This window comes from Diaphorina citri, unplaced genomic scaffold (assembly GCF_000475195.1).
Source record: "Diaphorina citri unplaced genomic scaffold, Diaci psyllid genome assembly version 1.1 scaffold62, whole genome shotgun sequence".
NCBI classification, from domain to species: Eukaryota; Metazoa; Arthropoda; class Insecta; order Hemiptera; family Psyllidae; genus Diaphorina; species Diaphorina citri.
Window position 1 is genome coordinate 7,698 of NW_007377499.1, and position 23,330 is coordinate 31,027.

General features: G+C 37.4%; 2 protein-coding genes and 1 long non-coding RNA gene across 3 annotated transcripts in view; all 3 read left to right on the plus strand.

Annotated features, from left to right (window-relative positions):
• Positions 1–12,507: 12,507 nt before the first annotated feature.
• Positions 12,508–16,294, plus strand: LOC113465316. The gene is made up of 2 exons (XM_026830171.1): positions 12,508–12,707; positions 15,815–16,294. Exon 2 carries the CDS (start codon positions 15,965–15,967, stop codon positions 16,292–16,294), a length of 330 nt encoding a protein of 109 aa, XP_026685972.1. The 5' UTR covers positions 12,508–12,707; positions 15,815–15,964.
• Positions 16,295–16,316: 22 nt separating this feature from the next.
• Positions 16,317–23,330, plus strand: part of LOC113465280 (NFX1-type zinc finger-containing protein 1-like) — a 12,545-nt gene continuing 5,531 nt past the window's right edge. The window contains 8 exon segments of the mRNA XM_026830175.1: positions 16,317–16,405; positions 16,746–17,072; positions 17,758–18,415; positions 19,034–20,251; positions 20,254–20,314; positions 20,443–21,014; positions 21,371–21,480; positions 21,951–21,986. Coding sequence (XP_026685976.1) covers positions 16,868–17,072; positions 17,758–18,415; positions 19,034–20,251; positions 20,254–20,314; positions 20,443–21,014; positions 21,371–21,480; positions 21,951–21,986 — 2,860 coding nt within the window. The 5' untranslated portion in view covers positions 16,317–16,405; positions 16,746–16,867.
• On the plus strand, positions 21,276–21,986 carry LOC103518759. The gene is made up of 2 exons (XR_003394020.1): positions 21,276–21,480; positions 21,951–21,986. It is a non-coding gene; the product is annotated as an uncharacterized LOC103518759 (long non-coding RNA).

Below are 23,330 nucleotides of genomic sequence, written 5' to 3' on the forward strand. Positions count from 1 at the left end.
AGAATTTTTTGTATGCTCATGCGGTCGAAAGTAGACAGTTTTTGTATCTTTAGCTTTTGGAAAGGTTATGTTTTAGACGTCCTCGTATTTTCTTGGCCGAAAAAAAATGGGTGTCAATTAAATATATTATATTTCTTTTTTTTTAACGTCTGTCATCTAAGCATTATTCGAATCGGGTAGAAAACCCCCGACAACGGGATATGATATGTGTATCTATCGGGAGCGCACTCACGTCTTCCATGGCCAAGCTTAGGGTGGTAGCCCCTCTTTACACCATGTTCCAAGAGCTACCGTTTCATCAAAGCCTGCCGCACCAGATAGAGCCACAGAGCACAACTGGGGTCGTGGATTCATACCCTTCATAGACAAGAGAAGGAGCGGGTATACTAAACCTCCTTTTACTGATGCCTTACCCGTATGATGCTGTGTCTGGTGTATGACGCACGTTAATCGTCAACAAACGTAGCGATTGCGTCATATTTGCCGCCCACTTTGTCGTGATAATAAATAATAATATTCTTGATGTCGGTTGTGTTGTATCCGGAGTCCCCCCCCCCCCCCCAATACACACACAGCCTCAACTTCGAGGAAGACGTCCGTCCGACATCTCCTTTTCAGTGTAAATTTTATTTCTATGTGTCTCTCCAACCTACCTTCTCAAGGAGGTCCTCTTGGGATTTCGGAATTTACTTTGGGTACTTTTTCCTCTAGAATTTTTTTTTATTATTATTATTTTCATCAGTGGAGTTTTTTTTAGCACACACCTTGTTAGTGTAGCTGAAAGGAAATGGATAACCTTACTACGAATAAACTCACCAAGAAAATTGGGATATGAAAAATGTTACTAGAGTTGGCAAACAGCGAAATTTCGACCTTTTGGCGTTTTTCGCCAGGCTTTAGGACAGGTTTTGCCAGTTTTATGGTCGGTTCGGCGTCGTTGGTAGAGTTTGGTCTGTAAAGCACAGCGCTAGGAAGGTGTAAACACCTTGATGTATGGTTTAAGAGTTTCAGAGCATCGAGAATGGCAGAGAGTCTCTATAAAAACACAATGCTGTCTGTCTGTTGATGTCGTGTCTAGTCCTGTCCTAGTCTGTAACTTGTCTGTGTTTGTGCCTGTGTTTGACCGGACTTTTACAACGCTAAATCCGAGATCCGACTGGAGTTTTGCACAAAACTGTGATTTTTGAGCTGGGTAGCTTTTAAAACTGATGTAATGAAAGGAAGGATTTTTTCCGTATTCTTTCATTTTTTTCCTCTAGAGGAACTTTATTTATTTCTGATATAGGGAGGAAAAGAGTAAAGTTTCGACAATTTTAATTAATTTTATTTTTCTTTTTTTAGAGAGAGAGAGAGAGAGAGAGAGCTGAGAGAGAGAGAGAGAAGCGCGGTTAATCGGATAGTAACGCACTTGCTTTTCATGCAGAAAGTCCCGGGTTCGATGCCCATCAACAAAAAAATCATATTTGTTTTTCGATTGCAAATATTCCAACCGGTTACTTTCTGGTGTTCTCGTGTTAATCCAAAGGGAAAAATTGTGTCCCTTGTTCGATCCCCATCTCATCCATCTGATGAGGAACATACTACGGGATGGGCAATATGGGGCATGCTATGGCACAGATCATTCACTAATCTCGTCCTGTTTTCAGACGCAGAATATCAAGAATATTGACGATGTTATGGAGAAACACTGGACTTATCTGTCCCAATGTATGAAGGAGTGTATGCTGACCAGTCCAGTCCTCATGAGAACAGTCAAGCAAATCATCACCTGCTGTGTTCAGTTTTGTGATTACATCCAGGTAAACGATTTACATTCCATTTCAGGACCATAACACCTCCGTTATTGTGTTACAGTTCCCTCTATGAAACCTCTTCAAAAGAAAAAGATGAAAACCGAATATTTCATAATGCTTTCCTTTGGGTTTGCGTGATTTACATTCCATTTCAGGACCATAACACCTCCGTTGTTGTGTTACAGTTCCCTCTATGAAACCTCTTCAAAAGAAAAAGATGAAAACCGAATATTTCATAATGCTTTCCTTTGGGTTTGCGAGCCTAGTTAACTTGGAGGGTAGCGCGTCTGCCTTGTAAGCGTTAGGTCGCGGGTTCTAATCCCGCCCGGGGCGGATTTTATCCAGAACCGATAAGGTTCGTTGTCGAAACGGCTAGCTTTCTCCTATCCTGTCTTCCTTCTTACTACGTTTTCGGGACGCTAAGACCTTGGCAGTTGCAGTTACCTCTATTAAACCTCTAATCCCACCCGGGGCGGATTTCATCCAGAACCGACAAGGTTCGTTGTCGGAACAGCTAGCTTTCTCCTATCCTGTCTTCCTTCTTACTACGTTTTCGGGACGCTAAGACCTTGGCAGTTGCAGTTACCTCTATTAAACCTCTTCAAAAGGAAAGGATAAAAACGTGGGTTCGATAAGGTCCCGGGTTCGAATTCCACCATCGACAAGAAATTGTACTCGTTTTTCGATTGCAAATATTTCAACGGGTTACTTTCTGGTGTTCTCGTGTTGACCCAGCACCTATGCCATTTCAGACGCTATAAAATCAGTGAAGAAAGGGGGAAAAAAACAAAAAGCGATGGCACAAATCGAAGACTTTGATAGTATTTTCTCTCCAGACAAACACGGTAAATACACGATGAGAGTGCGATCATTCAAAACAGAAACCTATGAACAGAGAACATATGATGCACAACTCATGAAAGCTTACTTCTTCATGTTTATAAAATCCCCGTTCAACATACTGTCTTCCTTCTAGCCTGTCCTTAAGTCTTTCTTTCGCTCCTCTCTTTTTCTGCTTCTTTCTTTTCCTCTGTCTTTCTCCTCTTTCTCTCTCTCTCACTCACACACTAGTCCTATTGAAACCGACCAACTGGTAGTTCTCTTTACACGAAGGTAGTAGCAGAACTACTTACTCCAACCCAACCATTATCCCCTTCCTGACCACTCAGATATCGGCCCTGATTATCGACCATTGTATCATTTTCGTGTTGATGTTTAGCTCCATTTATCCTCAAGAGCGACGGTAATGTCTCTTTTTCATTTAGAAGCGATGGTATTTCTTCAGAAAGACCGTTCCCTTATTCCTTTACGTTCCCTTATTCCTTATTTTATTCAGGACCATTCATTCATTTAACTTTCATTTAATAGTATTGGTATTTTCCCTAAAAAGCCCCTTCTCCTCTCCTCTTATTTCCACTCCCACTTTCCCCTAATTTATCAAGGAGCATTGATAGGTATATGTCCCTAGTAAATACACCCCCCTCTGTGCCTCAGCCCTCTGTGCCTTAATCGTTTAGAAAATTTAAGGCGCCCATTAGGGGCTCACTTTTGCTCCCCCGTAGGGTTGTCACGTTCTGTGAAAAATCCATTTGATCTTGTGAAGAAGCCAACCTCGGTGGTGTAATGCTGAGTGTTGTGAACTTCGGATGTAGAGGTTTTTGGTTCGATTCCCAGGTTGTCATACGGGCTCTAGTCTTGATTTTAAATCATTACATGACAGTAAAATCAAAAATCAAATCAATAATAATAAACTGAATATTAAACAAATTAGGTAGGTAGGTACATAAGTACTGATTTTCCTTAACCACGATCGAATAAACTACGGGCTAAAAAATTCTCGGAGGGCCCAGCTTGTTATTATTTACTTAATATGTTCCTCTACAAAATCTACATATTCAAACGGGCAGGTTTTGTACATATCAGTCTTGTACTCTTCTCATACTCATATAGTACCTACATAATATCATGTTCAATGTAGTTTTATTCTACATATGTACAGTTCTCATATTAAGTACACCACTACACTAATCACCATGATAATAATATGTATGCAATCATATGATGTGTTAGTGTGTTACTCTAAGTACTCTTCTCATTAGATTTATGATGTTTGTGCTAGATGATCTCATACTCCTTATCTCAAGAGAGAACCTACTGGCCTTAAGTGAGAAACTAGGGTCAGAAACTACAGTGCATCTAATGTGGCCTTAAGTGAGAAACTAGGGTCAGAAACTACAGGACTACAGGGCAAGTATGCATTGTAACGGAGTGAAGTCCGATTACTATCCCTTCTATCCGTTCAGGTGACACTCCAGTCACAGTGTATATAGTTAAAAAGAACGTTTGCTCACAATAGATTGTGGGCCTCTGGTAGTGGGCCCCTCTTCTGAGTTCTGCCGTTCACTACTAGTACCCTAATACATATTTTCTGATGTTTAGATTAAAGCTTGATTCCTCCTATCCTCTAAAAACCTTACCAGTTATACAGCGACGTTAAGCCCCTATCACACAAACCAAATTTCTCAGATTGAACTAGCATATTACCTGTTCCTGTCGGACTTTATGCGATTTTCTTTCCGAATACTTCCAAGAGAAACACTTGTTGTACACAACTTTGAAACAGGGGTGATATGTGATATTGATATGTACATATGAACACGGTTTAACCAGAGGGTTTTGTTATCATTAAAATTGATTTCCCATTTGTAAACTATTCGAAGCCCAACTGCATTGAATTGTTTGATAAGAGTTTTGATAAACAAAACATACTTAAAATAGATAGGTGCTTTTGATAGACAAGAAATAATACTTCTAACAAATAGGTGTTTCGTTATCTGGCTGGTCTCAGGTGCAGAGGTTGTCTCGAATGTCCATCATGATATTGACATGTATATTGTCCTGAGAAGTTCATGTTGACTTTTACTTTCGCCATGATAACGATGTTTGCGAGGTAAATATTTGTTTAGGACGTTGACATTTTCTGTCCCATTACTTTGAAAATACATCAAATTTTTGGATTCAGTCATTCAGTTTCACCAAAAATAGGTGGATGTGAAATCGTACCCATGAAGAAGGAAACACCATAATTGGAGAATGGAGACACCAGTTTCATAAGTTTCATCAAATCATCACTATTTTGTACCGTATCAAATTTTCCTAGCACGATTATCAGGATCGTGGTTTTCAATTTGTCTAACAGTTGAATCCAAAGTTTTTGTGAAGGTTGTGTTGTTATTGAGAAGAATCAGGCATATCTAGTAGTGTCAATAATTAGGTTCTCGATTTCAATAGTTGAGGTGTTGATAGTGATTCCTATTTTGGTCTCAGTCTCTTTACTTTGGTATTTGTAATATGTATTATGCAAGTTCTGTGTACACCTATAATAACGTACTGCTATCTTCAGTTTTGTGCACAATTGCACAAATGTTCCAATTGCTTGATTATTATTAATCAAGAATTCTCTCTCCTCTTATTGGGCATCCTTTCTACTCGTAGCCATTCTAAATTGCCCATTCCATACTGATGAATACTTCGTTGTATGTTGTATGGAACTATGGACCTAATGATCCATGGTTATCAGCCCAAGGCAATATTAGGAGTAGAGCCAATCTTCCAGTTTGCTTCTGGACATTGGTTATCAGAGATGACTGATTTACTGAATTGTATCATTGTAAACTATCCCATCTGGGATTTTTAATAAATAAATAAATACTCTAGTTTCTTTATAGTTTTTTACTACTATCTTTCTGAATCATTCAATATGGTTTGGGTGTTGTTCTTGCGCTATACTCTATGTACTTTATATCTGAATCTCCTATATGTATGTGTATTTACCTATTTACTCTATGTACTTTATATCTGAAGTACATAGCTACGTACATTATACATATGTATCTGAAGTAGGTATATTATAAATGAGGTGAAAGGGGAGGGGGAGGGAATAATGTTATTGTGGTGTAACTCAGAAACTTGTTGGTTGCGCAATGGTTTTGCTTTCATGTGTGACGAGGGAGGAGGTGAGTAGGGAGGTAGATGAGAGGGATTTTCTTCGCCTTCGTCAAAGGTAGGTTGTATGTATATGAGAGTGTTTTTTCAACAGAACTACAGAGCATGACCTTATTTTGAAAGAAAGTATGTATAAGGTTCGTTCTCGGAAGTTCATGGTTATAAGAATCGTGTAAATACCGCGAGTTTGCCGTTGGTATCGCAATGACTAAATCTTAATCTAAAATCCAAATCATGAGACATTAAGGAATAAGGACGCCTTCGAAGTCCAAGTTATGTTCTATACAGTTTTCTACAAGTTTTGTCTACTTGAATTGCTGAACTTGGGATTAAGATTTGAGAATTTGTGGTGAAGCTGAGAGCCTCTTGATATTTTTTTGTGAACATTACAGCATTCATTAATAAGAACCTCCTCGTCAAATTCTATAGACTCTGTGAATTTTCTTTTTAGCTAAATTCGTAAATTCCCTTCAGCCTTTAGGGATGAACTATTCATTTCTCGGCAAACTTTGGGTTCTACCCCGGGCTCCCTCGGCTCCCTAAATAGGGCCCTGGGTACGGATACTGCAGACTCTTCAGAGTTCGGTATAATATTCAGATGAATGAGTCCATGGTAGAGCAGTAGCTAAACTGTGCTCACTCACCGCTCTGCAGTCTGCAGTGTGCTTGTTAAAATAGTCTTGTGATTTCTTGAAATCTTGACTATCTCTATGGGACGTAATCGTATGGATGTGATGAAGGCAGAGTTGTTGGCGTTTCCCAAACCTAGCTTGGACACTAAATCAGTGCCTATTTATATACTGGTCGAGTAGGACTAAACCACTAGAGTCTCATTACTTCAATAGTAGGCTACTACTGAAGTCTGAGACAAACTATTCGTGGGGTGAAATTTGTTACACCATAACTCTTGAATACTCCGTCCGATTTTGATGAAATTCGGCGAAATTCGGCAAAAATGTTCAACACCTAAAGGACATTTGTTCCACAAATTTTGGGATTGTTCGGCCCTATGGGGACCCCGATATCGGCCTTCATAGTCCGGTATAATATTCAGATGAATGAGTCCATGGTAGAGCAGTAGCTAAACTGTGCTCACTCACCGCTCTGCAGTGTGCAGTGTGCTTGTTGAAATAGTCTTGTAATTTCTTGAAATCTTGACTATCTCTATGGGACGTAATCGTATGGATTTGATGAAGGCAGAGTTGTTGGCGTTTCCCAAACCTATAGCTTGGACACTAAATCAGTGCCTATTTATACTGGTCGAGTAGGACTAAACTACTAGAGTCTCATTACTTCAATAGTAGGCTACTACTGAAGTCTGAGACAAACTATTCGTGGGGTGAAATTTGTTACCCCATAACTCTTGAATACTCCGTCCGATTTTGATGAAATTCGGCAAAAATGTTCAACACCTAAAGGACATTTGTTCCACAAATTTTGGGATTGTTCGGCCCTATGGGGACCCCGATATCGGCCCTTTTCCCGAGTTCCACAGATCACTGACCCACTTGTTAAGAACGGTTGTGGTATCACTATCAAAAATGACTCACAGCACTCTTAAGAACCACTGGACCATATGTTGTACAACCCACTCAAATATTTTGGAATATTCTTCTTGTCAAGAATATGGTGTAGGTTGGCAGGAAGCTGAGAGCATACGGTGAAATGTAGATGCATTTCCATATTTTCCATAGCCAAATATGGAGTTAACATTGATTCACCGCTTTTAACTGATGGGTTTGGGGTTAAGGTTCACCCCAAGGGGACTATTCTGAATAATGGACTAAACCTAGGGAACTGAAAGGTCTCTTCACCTTCTTGTACTAAATGTAAATGTAACTTTGTACTCTGTACTAAAGGCAACCGAAGGATAGTGATAAATAACGAATGATAAATAACGAATGATAAATAACGAGATGAAAGAGCAGAAGGAGTGAAAAGCCTAGTACATTTCGGTATTGACTTTTTTTTTCTTATCCCGCCCGGGGCGGATTTTATCCAGAACCGATAAGGTTCGTTGTCGGAACGGCTAGCTTTCTCCTATCTTGTCTCCCTTCTTACTACGTTTTCGGGACGCTAATACCTTGGCAGTTGCAGTTACCTCTTTAAACCTCTTAAAAAAAAGGATAAAAACGTGGGTTCGATAAGGTCCCGGGTTCGAATCCCACCATCGACAAGAAATTGTACTCGTTTTTCGATTGCAAATATTTCAACGGGTTACTTTCTGGTGTTCTCGTGTTGACCCAGCACCTAAATTGGAAATATTGTGTCTCTTCTCGCCCATCTGATAAGAGGCATAGTACGGGATGGGCATTCTACGACACAGACCACATGCGTCTAATGTAGCAGTTGTTTCTTTGCTACGAAACAAAAACGGCGATGAAACACTCATCTTTTTTTCTTTCTTTTTTTTTTAACCAAATATTTCATAATATTTTACTTTTGGGTTTCAGAGTGAGCAGAGCTCATCATCATTACACACGAGTAGTCTGCTGGAAGATAGTAATGAGACTGGTTCACAACTCAGCAGAGATGAACAGTATGAACTAAGGATAACTAAGTTCAGTGAAGAGTTCTCGCAGAATCTGCTCTGTCTATTGGAAGCTATCACCCAGATGGGCCAGGATGATAAGGGAGATCGCCTTTATAATATTCTCTATAGGTAAGACACAAAGAATAAAACGGTTTTTTTTGCTATTCTGAATAATGGACTAAACCTGGGGAACTGAAAGGTCTCTTCACCTTCTTGTACTAAATGTAAATGTAACTCTGTACTCTGTACTAAAGGCAACCGAAGGATAGTGAGAAAGGGAATGATAAATAACGAGATGAAAGAGCAGAAGGAGTGAAAAGCCTAGTACATTTCGGTATTGAATTTTTTTTTTTTTTTTTCTTTTTTTCTTTTTTTAAGAATAAAACGGTTTTTTTTTTTTTTTAAATAAAACCAAAAGCTATCTTACAAAGTGTAAACCTTGGGGTTTGTAAATTGCAGTGTTCTTTTTAAAAAGGATTAAAACCTCGAGAGAAATTTGGACATACTTGGAGGGAGGTTTACCAAATCAGAAAATCGATCTAGGATTGATCTATACTTAATACCGAGTTCAATACAGAATTGAAGCCAACTCCGACTTCGTGTGTTTTGTGGGGGTTTAAATTACGCAAAGATAGCATTTTTTTTTTTAATAAAACCAAAAGCTATCTTACAAAGTGTAAACCTTGGGGTTTGTAAATTGCAGTATTCTTTTGAAAAGGATTAAAACTTCGAGAGAAATTTGGACATACTTGGAGGGAGGTTCACCAAATCAGAAAATCGATCTAGGATTGAACTATACTTAATACCGAGTTCAATACAGAATTGAAGCCAACTCCGACTTCGTGTGTTTTGTGGGGGTTTAAATTACGCAAAGATAGCATAAAAAAATAAGAATTTGAGAGGATTTTGCCGAAATTCAAACCGATCTCAAACCCGGATATATTTTCCGTGGTGAAGCGCGGAAAACCTGCTAATATGGTATAAAACTTCTAAGAAAAGCATACAGTTAAAACTTGGACCTCTTTTCGCTGATTTATTTTCCGTGGTGAAGCGCGGAAAACCTGCTAATATGGTATAAAACTTCTAAGAAAAGCATACAGTTAAAACTTGGACCTCTTTTCGGTGATTTATTTTTCGTGGTGAAGCGCGAAAACCTGCTAATATGGTATAAAACTTCTAAGAAAAGCATACAGTTAAAACTTGGACCTCTTTTCGTTCAATCAATGATGTATTTTGTGTTTTACAGGGAAAACTTCAGCGGATTTCACTCGAAAGATTTGGATCACAGATTGGCATCCAAGGTTACCAGGAAGAATACCTACAGGAAAGATAAGGCCACGTTCCCTCAAGTGCCGTTATAAGCTGCTAGTCGTTTCTCTTGGTATAAACCACCTGCCAGCCGTTCCTATAGTCAATGTAAAAAAAAAAAAATGAAAAAAAAAAATTGAACTTTTCACCCTAAAAATCGAAAAATTGTCTAAATTATAAAAATAAGTTGTGCTGAATACAAGTATTTATATGTATTTATTACCACTTTGAGAGGGGCCAACTCCCATGATTTTTTCCATAATTTTCACGTAAACTTTCTTCTTTTGTCCTAATATTTTGCTGGTCTTTGTTTAGACTTTAGTAGAACAAGATGCCCCAATATGCTAACTGTTTACTAACGGTAATAAATGCTATTGACTTCCGTGGACCACCTTAAAATTAAAATCATAAGTAACCCTTGGGTGGTTCGTACTAAGTTACATTTAAAAAATTCAAATTACTGTAAAAATTCAATTCCGGTGGTAAAATAACAAGAGATAATTAATAGTAGAACAAGATGCCCCAATATGCTAACTGTTTACTAACGGTAATAAATGCTATTGACTTCCGTGGACCGCCTTAAAATTAAAATCATAAGTAACCCCATGGGTGGTTCGTACTAAGTTACATTTAAAAAATTCAAATTACTGTAAAAATTCAATTCCGGTGGTAAAATAACAAGAGATAATTAATAATAGAACAAGATGCCCCATTTATGCTAACTGTTTACTAACGGTAATAAATGCTATTGACTTCCGTGGACCACCTTGAAATTAAAATCACAAGTAACCCTTGGGTGGTTCGTACTAAGTTACATTAAAAAAAAATTCAAATTACTGTAAAAATTCAATTCCGGTGGTAAAATAACAAGAGATAATTAATAGATCACCCAAGTCGCGTATATGAAACTTACTAGGAATGCATACAAAATGTCATCGCTCTACGATATATTGCCCAACATAACTGTGTCCACTCAAAAATGTAACTAAGTATCCTGCATTGACTACGAGTATATTTTAATATTTCATACCTTGAAAAATAGGTAAATGACTATGTATATGCTTTTTTTAATACAATTTTTATCTATTTATGTTAATATACATACTCGTATGTACCAGTTGGTATTGTACCTACTAACAATATTAATAAAGCAAAGAAAAATTTGCTCCAAATTCGTACTACCTTCCTCAATGGCTCATTATTTAATTTCTTAATTTGCACACCTTTATAGCTGTGGGCTGTCGACTTTGAGAAAAGCATCCAATAGAACAGTTGCGCTTACGATTTTCTTTTTCTTCTACGACTTCTAGATCTCGAGATAAATCGATTAAAAAAATACCGATAAATCGTGAACTCTGATGTCACGGCATACGCTCGCCTACACGATGACGTCACATCAAATGTTCCGAGCAAAGCTCCCTCACAGGCAGCACATTAATGTGTTTTGTGCGCATACGTTTCTGCGCATTTCTTTCTGCTCCTCCGCCAGCGTGCTTCCATACTGGCGCTACCTAGCGAGGCAACTGCCTGAAGTCTGACGTCACACATCTTTGAACTCTTTCATTTGAACGGAAAATGAAAATATTTTCGACCTTTCACAGTTATTTTCTCGGAGGATTGACCTCAGATTTGGATTTTTCACAACTTTTTACATAGGAATCGACCATTCATTAATAATTTTTACCCATTTGCGACTGCTCCATTACCACATCCACTACATGAAAGGTGAAAGCATACGATGCTTATTGGCACATTGCATATACACGAAATGTATGGCGTTCGCACAAAAGAACAGTTTCTTCTACGATTTCTAGATCCCGAGATAAATCGATTTATATTGGGTATTGGTATAATATTGACTTTGTACAGGAGCTATGAGAGGAAGATAGGGAAAGAAGGAGGGAGGGAGAGAGGGAGAGGGAGAGAGAGGAAGAGAGGGAGAGAGAGAGGAAGAGAGAGAGGGGGAGGGGGAGAGACTTACTTACTTTACTTAATGAACAGTTTGAACACAGCAAAACAACATGTTGTTGTGTAACCATCAAATCTTAGATTTTTTTTCGTATAAATTTGGTAGACTATTTGGTTCAAAATCAGCAATCGTCTCATTAATATTGTATTGAGTATCTACCTACTAGTCAATAAGAGGCAAATTTTTTAACCATTACAGTGCGTAGGCAGCAGCAGTTAATGAATGAGTCAATGCTACTTATATATTATGAGCATTAGTTACCTGCTTTTACAGCTATTACTGAAAATGAGACAATTACCCATAAATACCTCATGGTATTGTTCTTAATAGATACCTACCACCAAACTGTTATTATACTCACTTGCAAGTGTTTATTTTAACCCAATCGGATTCCCGTATTCAAATTTGACATTGTCGTGGGATAAATTCACACACTAATTGCACACATTTTACATCCTCACAATTCGAATTGAAGCATGTTTTTTACTTTTTTTACTCGTATATACCTATTTACTTTTATTTACGTAATTTATTATATTTTAAACGTCAAAAAACTCAATAGTCTCGTAATATTTTACAAAGAAAAAGATAAAACGTTTGACGTCACACATCTTTGAACTCTTTCATTAGAACGGAAAATGAAAATTGAATTTTAGACCTTTTACAGTTATTTTTTCGGAGTTTTGACCTCAGACTTGGATTTTTCACAACTTTTTACGCAGGAATCGACCATTTATTAATATTTTTTACCCATTTGCAACTGCTTCAATGGGGCTGAGATTGTTTTAAACTACGCCTGACTTTCGTATTGTTTATACAATGTGCAAACACTCCATGTACAACTATACAGGCTGTTGACTGGTAAAAACAAGGCGTTTCTTATCGTTTTCTTTGTTCCTGACTTGTTGCTTTTTTTGTTGATAACGATAACAAAACTTGTGGGAAACACGAAACACCGATAAAAAATTAAGAATGTTGATAAAAATCATAAAAGGTGATCGAATTCAAGCATAGAAAAGTGGAAGTGAACTTTGGAGTCTGGACAAAGCACTAACAATGACGAATCCCTGATGGAGAGAAGTGAGATTGAAATCAAAGAGTAAGTACCTACCTACCCAAATAAATCTGTCATTCTGAAAATCTGAGCTGTAATGCCTGACCAACACAATATTGGTAATGGAAAGCTATGTAAGCAATTATCCTTATCAGGAGCAATATGTAAGTTGAGAGGTTCTTGAGCTGAATTATCTGCTGATAAGGCCAGAAATCTAGTTGTTGTTTAGGTTAGGTTGTATCAAGATTCATTCCTGTTGCAGTGCTGTGTCATGAGATTTTCAATAGTGGAAGCTATTTTAGCTCTATAAAAAGTTATAAACCAATATCCAGTATACCAATCTGCTGGTGGTATTGGGCTATAAACAGAGTGGAGCACAGCGCATAGAGTTTTTTGCTCTCAGTTCTTTGTGGTTTGAAGTCATCACTTTTCTCTGTCGAAAAAAAAAAAAAAAAAAGTTTGATAGAGGGAACTGCAACTGATAAAGTCTCATCATGCTGTTGACTGGTAAAAACAAGGCGTTTCTTATCGTTTTCTTTGTTCCTGACTTGTTGCTTTTTTTGTTGATAACGATAACAAAACTTGTGGGAAACACGAAACACCGATAAGAATGTTGATAAAAATCATAAAAGGTGATCGAATTCAAGCATAGAAAAGTGGAAGTGAACTTTGGATTGGAGTCTGGACAAAGCACTGACAATGACGAATCCCTGATGGAGAAAAGTGAGATTGAAATCAAACAGTAAGTACCTACCCAAATAAATCTGCCATTCTGAAAATCTGAGCTGTAATGCCTGACCAACACAATATTGGTAATGGAAAGCTATGTAAGCAATTATCCTTATCAGGAGCAATATGTAAGTTGAGAGGTTCGTGAGCTGAATTATCTGCTGATAAGGCCAGAAATCTAGTTGTTGTTTAGGTTAGGTTGTATCGAGATTCATTCCTGTTGCAGTGCTGTGTCATGAGATTTTCAATAGTGGAAGCTGTTTTAGCTCTACAAAAAGTTATAAACCAATATCCAGTATACCAATCTGCTGGTGGTATTGGGCTATAAACAGAGTGGAGCATAGTGCATAGAGTTTTTTGCTCTCAGTTCTCTGTGGTTTGAAGTCATCACTTTTCTCTGTCAAAAAAAAAATAATAATAATAGAGGGAACTGCAACTGATAAGGTCTCATCATCCCAAAAGCAAAAAGAGAAAGATAACAGGATAGGTAAACAAAGATCAAACATTGTTATCTGTTTAGGATAAAATCTACCCTAGGCAGGAATCAAACCCATAATCTAGCACTTAGAAGGCAGATGTGCTACTCTCTAACCTAACTAGGTGGGATGTATGGGTTTAGATTTTTTGAAAATCTCATAAAACACTACTGGTCCACAGTTGTCACTGTGGAACAATTCAATACGTTGTGAGTTTGTGTACATTTTGATTAGAAATTTTGCAGTACCTCGCTACTTACTTCTTCCAAGCTATATTGCCGAGAAGAGTTGGTAAAGCAAATAATGCTGTGAATCATATTGTTGACAAAGGAACAAAAAATGAGCTGTGATATCAGTCATATCAGTAGTTAAGGTCTGTGAATTGATGACTGCACACAGGTTGGCATAATTTTATGTGCAATTTTCTAAAATAGTCAAAGTGTGATTAGTGAATTGGAGGTAAAACTTAAAAAAAAAATAATAATAATAAAAAACCAAAGCTCTTTACGGACCCCCCAATATCCTAATTTAGCTCAAAAGACTGACAGACTTACAAACAAAATGTAAAAGCAATTGTGTTACAACTTATAACACATGTTGTATCACAACATTCAATCAATTAATTATTAATGTTATTTTACAAGTCAACCCTAAACCCTGGTAAGAAGTAGTTGGAAATGATCCACACCCTGTATGTACTGATAGGATAACCACTTACACAATTTTGCTAATAATATCTATAATACAAAATTAACCGTAGATATCTATCTACAATCTACAAGGCAATAGTATTTGCAAAATAAGTGTAAGTATGTATGTAGAAGAGAATATAATTGTACCTTGTTCATATTGCCCACAGGCTGAAACACTTTAGGTGCTTTTAGTTTATCTATTTGTGTAAAGTAATACTTACACAATAAAATTTTGCTAATAATATCTATAACACAAAATTAACCATAGGTATCTATCTACATCTACAAGGCAATAGTATTTGCAAAATAAGTGTAAGTATGTAGATAGAAGAGAATATAATTGTACCTTGTTCATATTGCCCACAGGCTGAAACACTTTAGGTGCTTTTAGTTTATCTATTTGTGTAAAGTAATAAGTAAGACTAGTGTATATATTAATGTGTACTATGTGAATAGGACTCGACTATGTACTATTATTGTGATAAAATTCTTTTTTGAGCATGAAATAACATATCTTGGCTCGAATTGAACCTATTCTCTCCTGATTATTAGGTAAGTGTATTCATCTCAGTGGTGTAGTGTAGTACCACCAAGGTAGGTGATTATCACATGATTGAGTAAATACTCTCAGACAGCTCTCCAAGATAAAGAATTGATTCGAAGTAATAAGTAATACTTAGTGTATATATTTATTTATTTATTTTATTGTACAGGATTACAACAGGTGCATAGTACAAAGTCATACAAAGTGTACAGTATTAATGTGTACTATGTGAATATAGGACTCTACTATGTACTACTATTGTGATAAAATTCTTTTTTGAGCATGAAATAACATATCTTGGCTTGAATTGAACCTATTCTCTCCTGATTATTGGGTAAGTGTATTCATCTCAATGGTGTAGTGTAGTACCACCAAGGTAGGTGATTATCACATGATTGAGTAAATACTCTCAGACAGCTCTCCAAGATAAAGAATTGATTCAGAGTTGGACTATTTTCATGAAACTATTTTCTGCTCATTATTTTCTCTTGACATTTAATAATCTTGTAAGGGCAGAAGAAGAATTGAAAATACTTATTATGCCCAGATCATACTTATTATGCCCAGATTATGATTTTAGGAGAATTAGAGTGAAACCCCTAAATAAGTAGGTAGTCATTTTACATATTTCTTTGATTTATGATTTTAGGAGAATTAGAGTGAAACCCCTAAATAAGTAGGTAGTCATTTTACATATTTCTTTGATTTCAGAAATGGCTCCCAATTGAACAATTCAGCGCTCTGTCACAAACCATCACTTATATCCTCACCTTGTAATTGTAGTCAATATAAAAATACATTTCCAAAAGTGAGGAAATAAATGAGTAAGAATTTTCCAGTGTCTTGAGAATTACAAGAAAAATGGCAGACCCTACCAGTCCAAAGATCAAGACAAGTGGGAGTGGCTTCTTTGCAAAACTCACGAAAAACATCCAGACATATTCTCATCTTCTGTTCCCACATGAGAAAGAACGGCACACTGAAATCCCTGAAAGACGTACGTCTAGAGTATTCAAGACTATAACATCGGAAAATAATCTAGCCTCAAACCCAAACCAGACTGATGTTGAAAATGCTCTGGCCTTGAACATAGATCAAATTAGTGTGGATGAGATATCAGGATCCACTAGAGTGATACTCAATGCTGAATTCAGCAGTGATGAGGAATTTGAAGAAACACCAAGTAAGTAAGACTTAGTACTGAGGGCATAATACAAATTAGTGTGGATGAGATATCAGGATCTACTAGAGTGATACTCAATGCTGAATTCAGCAGTGATGAGGAATTTGAAGAAACACCAAGTAAGTAAGACTTAGTACTGAGGGCATAATATTGTATTATCTACATTATCTCATCTGTCAGAAAGAAGGGCATAGAATCTCAATAATAATAAAAATAAAAAATAAAAGAGTTGTAGCTTTTTCCCACAAAATTGATTTGATTTAATTCTTGCTAGGATTTTGCAAGTCATGACTTCATTACCAGTTTTAATTGGTGGAAAAAAAAAAAATTTCTTTATATTTCGCTATTTGGTGAATTGGTCCCAGTTTATTTGTTGCCATGGGTTTTCTTTCTTACAAACGAACATGACACTTGTTGATTTCGATATGATAGAATTTCCATGATGTGTTTACATTACAGGTCAACAGAAAGCTGAGGAGGAAGTCACCTCAGGTCTTGCACAGTTAAACCTTTCTTCCAAAACCATTTCTAGTCCCAAGAAATCAAATGTCGACCTTCCACCCGAAAATCTTCCAGTAGAAATGTCGTACACTACAAAACCAAGCAATCGAAAGATTCGACATTACAAGTACATTCCTCTTGAGCCACAAATAGATGAAATTCTCTCCCGAGGACAAGAAGATATTTACCGTAATGTGGTCAAAGGCAACTATAAATCTCCAGTACATCATCTGAACGTTCACTTCAAACTATTGAGAGAAGACTTCATAGCACCACTGCGGGAAGGTAAGTCAACTATTTTTTCTAGAAAAGGTCATGGGTATTAGGCTATTAGTATTGGGTGAACCTTTTGATGTTTACACTGCAGTGAAATGTAACCTCTGTAGTGTTAAACTTGTGAGTAGCACGGGCGGAGATCCAATTTGAAAAATTACTTTATTAGCTTTTAGGTAGCACGTATTCCTTGTAAGCGCTAGGTCGAGGGTTCGATTCCCGCCCGGGGTAAACTTTATTCCAAACAGATGAATTTCATTCTCGGTACAGCGATCACTGTGGTTACCTGTGGTACTATTACAAGCAGATAAAGGTCTAATACCTTGTATAATGCTGTGACATTAACTACATGTACAACTGCAATTCAGTTTTGTGATATTCCATGGGTAAAGGGCGTACTTGACATCTCTCTATCTATCATCTCAATTCAAGGATTGGTTGGCAACTCTTCTCCATACTTCTCTGTCTTGGGTTAATCTCTTCAGCTCACTGTAGGAATCTGTGCCAGCATACTCCATGATCTGCTCCATGAAGCTCATGCGGGGCCTTCCTCTTCCTTTTTTTCCTTCTCTTCTTCCTTCAATGATGTTGACTACGACATATCTTGACATAAACGTCATCAACTGTTTTTCTCATACTGTAGATGGGAAACTGAGAAATTAATTCGATTGTTGAAAATAAATTTCTTCTTTTCAAGGTATCCATGAAATGAGACGAGAGTTTACCGAATATGGGGAACTGCATCAAAACCAATACATTACCTTGTATCCAAAATGTCGATTTATCTGCATGGCAGCAAGAAAGAAGGTTGTAGGTTATGATTTCTGTTTTGATGTTGATTTAAAAATGAAAAACAACCAATGGAGAACCACGCGGTCATTATTCAATGGAACCTTACTTGCATTTTCTTGCGATAATTTCAAAACCTTTTTCTTTGGTTTTGTAGTATTTACTGATTTCCATGAAATGTTATATCGTAGAGTTATCACTGTAGATCTCTGTAACGGAAGGCATTTAGAGTTCAATGAATTCAGTCCTTCCTACGCTATGATTGAACCCTCTTCATTCTTCGCTCCCTTCCTCTACGTCATGAAAACATTACAAACTTTTTCCAATGAAAACTTTCCATTTGCAAATTATGTTATTCATTCAAATCGTCATATCAAAGCACCCGTGTACTTTAACAAGCATAGCAGCATTCTAGATGCCTATGATTTGAGCGCCAATGTTCAAGAAGAATCTTCATTCTTCGCTCCCTACCTCTACGTCATGAAAACATTACAAACTTTCTCCAATGAAAACTTTCCATTTGCAAATTATGTTATTCATGCAAATCGTCATATCAAAGCACCCGTGTACTTTAACAAGCATAGCAGCATTCTAGATGCCTATGATTTGAGCGCCAATGTTCAAGAAGAATTTTCGACCTTTCACAGTTATTTTCTCGGAGGATTGACCTCAGATTTGGATTTTTCACAACTTTTTACATAGGAATCGACCATTCATTAATAATTTTTACCCATTTGCGACTGCTCCATTACCACATCCACTACATGAAAGGTGAAAGCATACGATGCTTATTGGCACATTGCATATACACGAAATGTATGGCGTTCGCACAAAAGAACAGTTTCTTCTACGATTTCTAGATCCCGAGATAAATCGATTTAAAAAATACCGGTAAATCTTGAACTCTGACGTCACGACATACGCTCCCGTACACGATGACGTCACATCAAATGTCCCAAGCAAAGCTCCCTCGCAGGCAACACATGAATGTGTTTTGTGCGCATAGGTTTCTGCGCATTTCTTTCTGCTCCTCCGCAAGCGTGCTCGCATACTGGCGCTACCTAGCGGACGAAATACGAAAAATGCCTGAAGTCTGAAGTTTTATGTCACACATCTTTGAACTCTTTCATTAGAACGGAAAATGAAAATTGAATTTTAGACCTTTTACAGTTATTTTTTCGGAGTTTTGACCTCACTAGAGAATTTGCCATCATACAAGGCCCTCCTGGTACAGGCAAAACCTATGTGGCTCTTCGAATCGTCGAAGGTTTCTTGAAGAATAAGGAGCTGGCGCGATACATGTCTGGACCTATACTGATAGTATGTTATACGAACCATGCGCTAGACCAGTTTGTAGAAGGTGTACTCAAATACACTCAGAACGTATGCCGGCTCGGATATTCTAGAAATAACAACAAGGTCAAACCCTACAACTACTTGCAAATGATTGAAACATTCTATGCCATTTCAGACGCTATAAAATCAGTGAAGAAAGGGGGAAAAAAACAAAAAGCGATGGCACAAATCGAAGACTTTGATAGTATTTTCTCTCCAGACAAACACGGTAAATACACGATGAGAGTGCGATCATTCAAAACAGAAACCTATGAACAGAGAACATATGATGCACAACTCATGAAAGCTTACTTCTTCATGTTTATAAAATCCCCGTTCAATATACCAAGTAGTTTTCCCAAGAAGGGTATTCTCAAGAGTTGTCATGGTTGTGAGGATCACATAGAACGTATTAGCTACAAAATCAACCTGGTCAATTCACTCAGTGGTATTGTGAACGCCAAATATCTCGAACAATTCATGGATGATGTCAGCCAGTTTGTATTCAAAACGCCTGGCGCTCTAGAGGCGTGGCTTACCAATGGTAACTTTCAGTTGAGTCTGAGCCAACTGAGAAAAGAACAAATAGCTCGAAACCAAATGTCAAGTACAAGTGAGAGTGAGGATGAATATGACTATGAGAGTTCTAGTTCTAGTGAGAACTCAATGGATAGATGTGAAGAAGTATTCTACACTCTGGATGTAGGTCAAATTGAAAATGAAATTGAATTATCAATGGAGCTCTTACGTGACATGCAAAATGAACAGTCAAGAAATCGATTTGTCGTGGATTCAACTAAAATAGAACTGCAAAACAAAGTAGAAAGATTACAAACGCTATGTCAACTTGTGAAAGGCTCACTCTATGCACTGAGTCATGGCAATGTGAACTTGAAAGAGATTGAAAGCACGATTATAAAGAACATATCAAGTAGTCATGATCTCACATCTATGAATATGGGACATCGATGGGAACTGTATTGGTATTGGTTGGAAAGTTATAGGCGTCTTCTATACACACAAATGAAAAGTGTTGGCATCCGATATAAGAGACTCTCGAAAGCACGATTATAAAGAACATATCAAGTAGTCATGATCTCACATCTATGAATATGGGACATCGGTGGGAACTGTATTGGTATTGGTTGGAAAGTTATAGGCGTCTTCTATACACACAAATGAAAAGTGTTGGCATCCGATATAAAACATATCAAGTAGTCATGATCTCACATCTATGAATATCGGACATCGGTGGGAACTGTATTGGTATTGGTTGGAAAGTTATAGGCGTCTTCTATACACACAAATGAAAAGTGTTGGCATCCGATATAAGAGACTCTCTCGACAGTTTGAAGAATCTATTCGAAACCCAGAACTGTTGAGCATACTGAAAACTAAAGACGTGATTGCAATGACTACAACCAAAGCTGCTAAAATACATTCGGTATTGTGTGAGTTGAAACCAAAGATCGTCGTGATAGAGGAGGCTGCTGAAGTATTAGAGACACATATCCTTGCATCTCTGAGTAAACATAGTGAACATGTGGTTCTTATAGGAGATCACAAGCAACTCCGACCAAGAACCTGTATATACGAACTGGCGAGAGACTTTTACTTTGATGTATCTCTATTTGAACGAATGATCAACAATGACTTGCCCCATGTCACTCTGCAAGTTCAACATCGAATGAGACCCGAGATATGTGAACTTCTGACACCCAATATCTACGATACACTCATCAATCATCCTTCCGTCACAAAGTTACCAAATGTCAAAGGCATGCCCATGAATGTTCAATTCTTTGATCACAAAGAGACTTTTACTTTGATGTATCTCTATTTGAACGAATGATCAACAATGACTTGCCTCATGTCACTCTGCAAGTTCAACATCGAATGAGACCCGAGATATGTGAACTTCTGACACCCAACATCTACGATACACTCATCAATCATCCTTCCGTCACAAAGTTACCAAATGTCAAAGGCATGCCCATGAATGTTCAATTCTTTGATCACAACGAAAATTTAAAAATTTGAAATGTGTTCAATTTTTAAAAAAATAAAAGAATTTTTTATCAGTGCCTTTTTATTTTATTATCATTATTTTTTTTATTTGTATTAAAAAAAATTAATTTATTCTCGATTTTGATTGTTTCATTAAGTAAACCTAGCTATTATTTCAGAATTCAGATGACTGCGCGTAGGTTTACATCATTGCCAGGTACCAAGGTATCAGCAGTGAGGTCCCTACTTCTAACATCAACCGGTATCATAACATTGGACCCAATAATAGGTTAGTACAAGAGTATCCAAGTCATTATTGCTCTCCAGTGTTAGTTCTAAAGCTAAGCCTTGTAAGCACTGGGTTGTGGGTTTGATTCTGTCGGCACATTATTGCTGAAATGGTCACCCAACCAGATAGCCACAACACTTGGCCTCTATTGTAGTGATTTAATTATGTATAAGGCTAGCCACTTACACCACAACTGTAACAATCTGTGGTCTGTCAGACAGTCAGAATGTGTGTGGTAGGAAAAACTTCAGACCTAGGTCTCTCAGACAGTCTGACCTACCTATACATGTCTGAAGCTTTTTCCGTCACACGTGTTTCAACTGTTGAGTGGCCAGCATAAAGGAATATAGACAGTCTGACCTACCTATACATGTCTGAAGCTTTTTCCGTCACACGTGTTTCAACTGTTGAGTGGCCAGCATAAAGGAATATCTATCTGTAATATACCTGTCTTTTTATCTTGATTTCAGGTGGAGGTATACCTGTTGGAACAATTGCTCTCCTAGGTACGTAAGAAAGAAGAATGACTAAATAGCTAGGTGATCTGTACAGGGCCGTATTTAGGAGGCTGTATTCATTTTCATAAGTAGGTCTGTACTCAAAATGAGTTGAAATTGAAAGTGGCTTGAAATCTTTTTAATCTAGGTAAGTAGATATGTACATACCCAGTTGTTTTTTTTTTTTTTTTTTTTTTTTTTTTTCCCCAGCCAAAAATCTATCCTGAAATCGAAGAGAGGAAGACACGATAGGAGAAAGCCAGCCGTTCTGAGAACAAACCTTATCCGTGTAGGATAAACTTCTCCTCGGGCGGGAATCGAACCCGGGACCTAGCGCTTGCAAGACAGACGCGCTACCCTCCAAGCTAACTAGACTGGCCTCAAGGAATCAATCAAGCACAAAAAAAAAAAATAATAATAATAGGTATCTAGAAAAAAATTTTGCTTAAAATGTTTTTGAACAATAATAGGTATCTACTGCCAAATTTCATCAAAACCAGACAGCAGGCAGACAAACTGACCCGTCTCGGTGGTTAAAAGCACGCCTAGTAAACAAGGTCCCATCTACGGCATGGAATTTTTCTTCAATAACCACGTGGTTGTCCATAATGCATAGAGTTCCCCACATGTTCCCCAATGAGAGAGGTAATGAAAAGTAAAAAACCTCACGCGCGCACATTTGTATCGAAGTGTGGAAGAGGCTTTTTGTTTACATTTTGACCTCACGTGGTTGTCCATAATGCATAGAGTTCCCCACATGTTCCACAATGAGAGAGGTAATGAAAAGTAAAAAACCTCACGCGCGCACATTTGTATCGAAGTGTGGAAGAGGCTTTTTGTTTACATTTTGACCCTTTCTATTACCACAGTATAGCGGAGCTATACTAGTAATGAAAGTATTGCAATCGGTCCAAATTTTATTTTGACCCGCGAAAATTTAAAAATTTGAAATGTGTTCAATTTTTAAAAAAATAAAAGAATTTTTATCAGTTGGTGCATTTTATTTAGCATCTAACCGCTAACCTCAGCGCGGTTCATTCAAGGTCACTACTTCCCCTCACGTGGAAGTGTGTTTATGACGTGAGGGGCGTTAACCACTTTTAAGGGGTATTTTATTTATGTGAAATGGAAATTTTTCCTAATCCAAAATATTCCACTGTGGTCACTTTTTTTATCCCCACCACAGTGCTTGGGATCCCCTGATGTCAAAAAAGTGATTTTTAGCCCATGGTCTGTACGTATGTATGTACGTATGTGTGTACTACAGGTACGTACGTACGTACGTACGCACGTACGTACGTATGTGTGTACTACAGGTTTAAATGGGAAATTTTGAAAAGGTGGTATACAAAA

Excerpts from the sequence above, each read along its gene's own strand:
- LOC113465316 (XM_026830171.1), top strand. The coding sequence starts at position 15,965 with ATGGCAGACCCTACCAGTCCAAAGATCAAGACAAGTGGGAGTGGCTTC.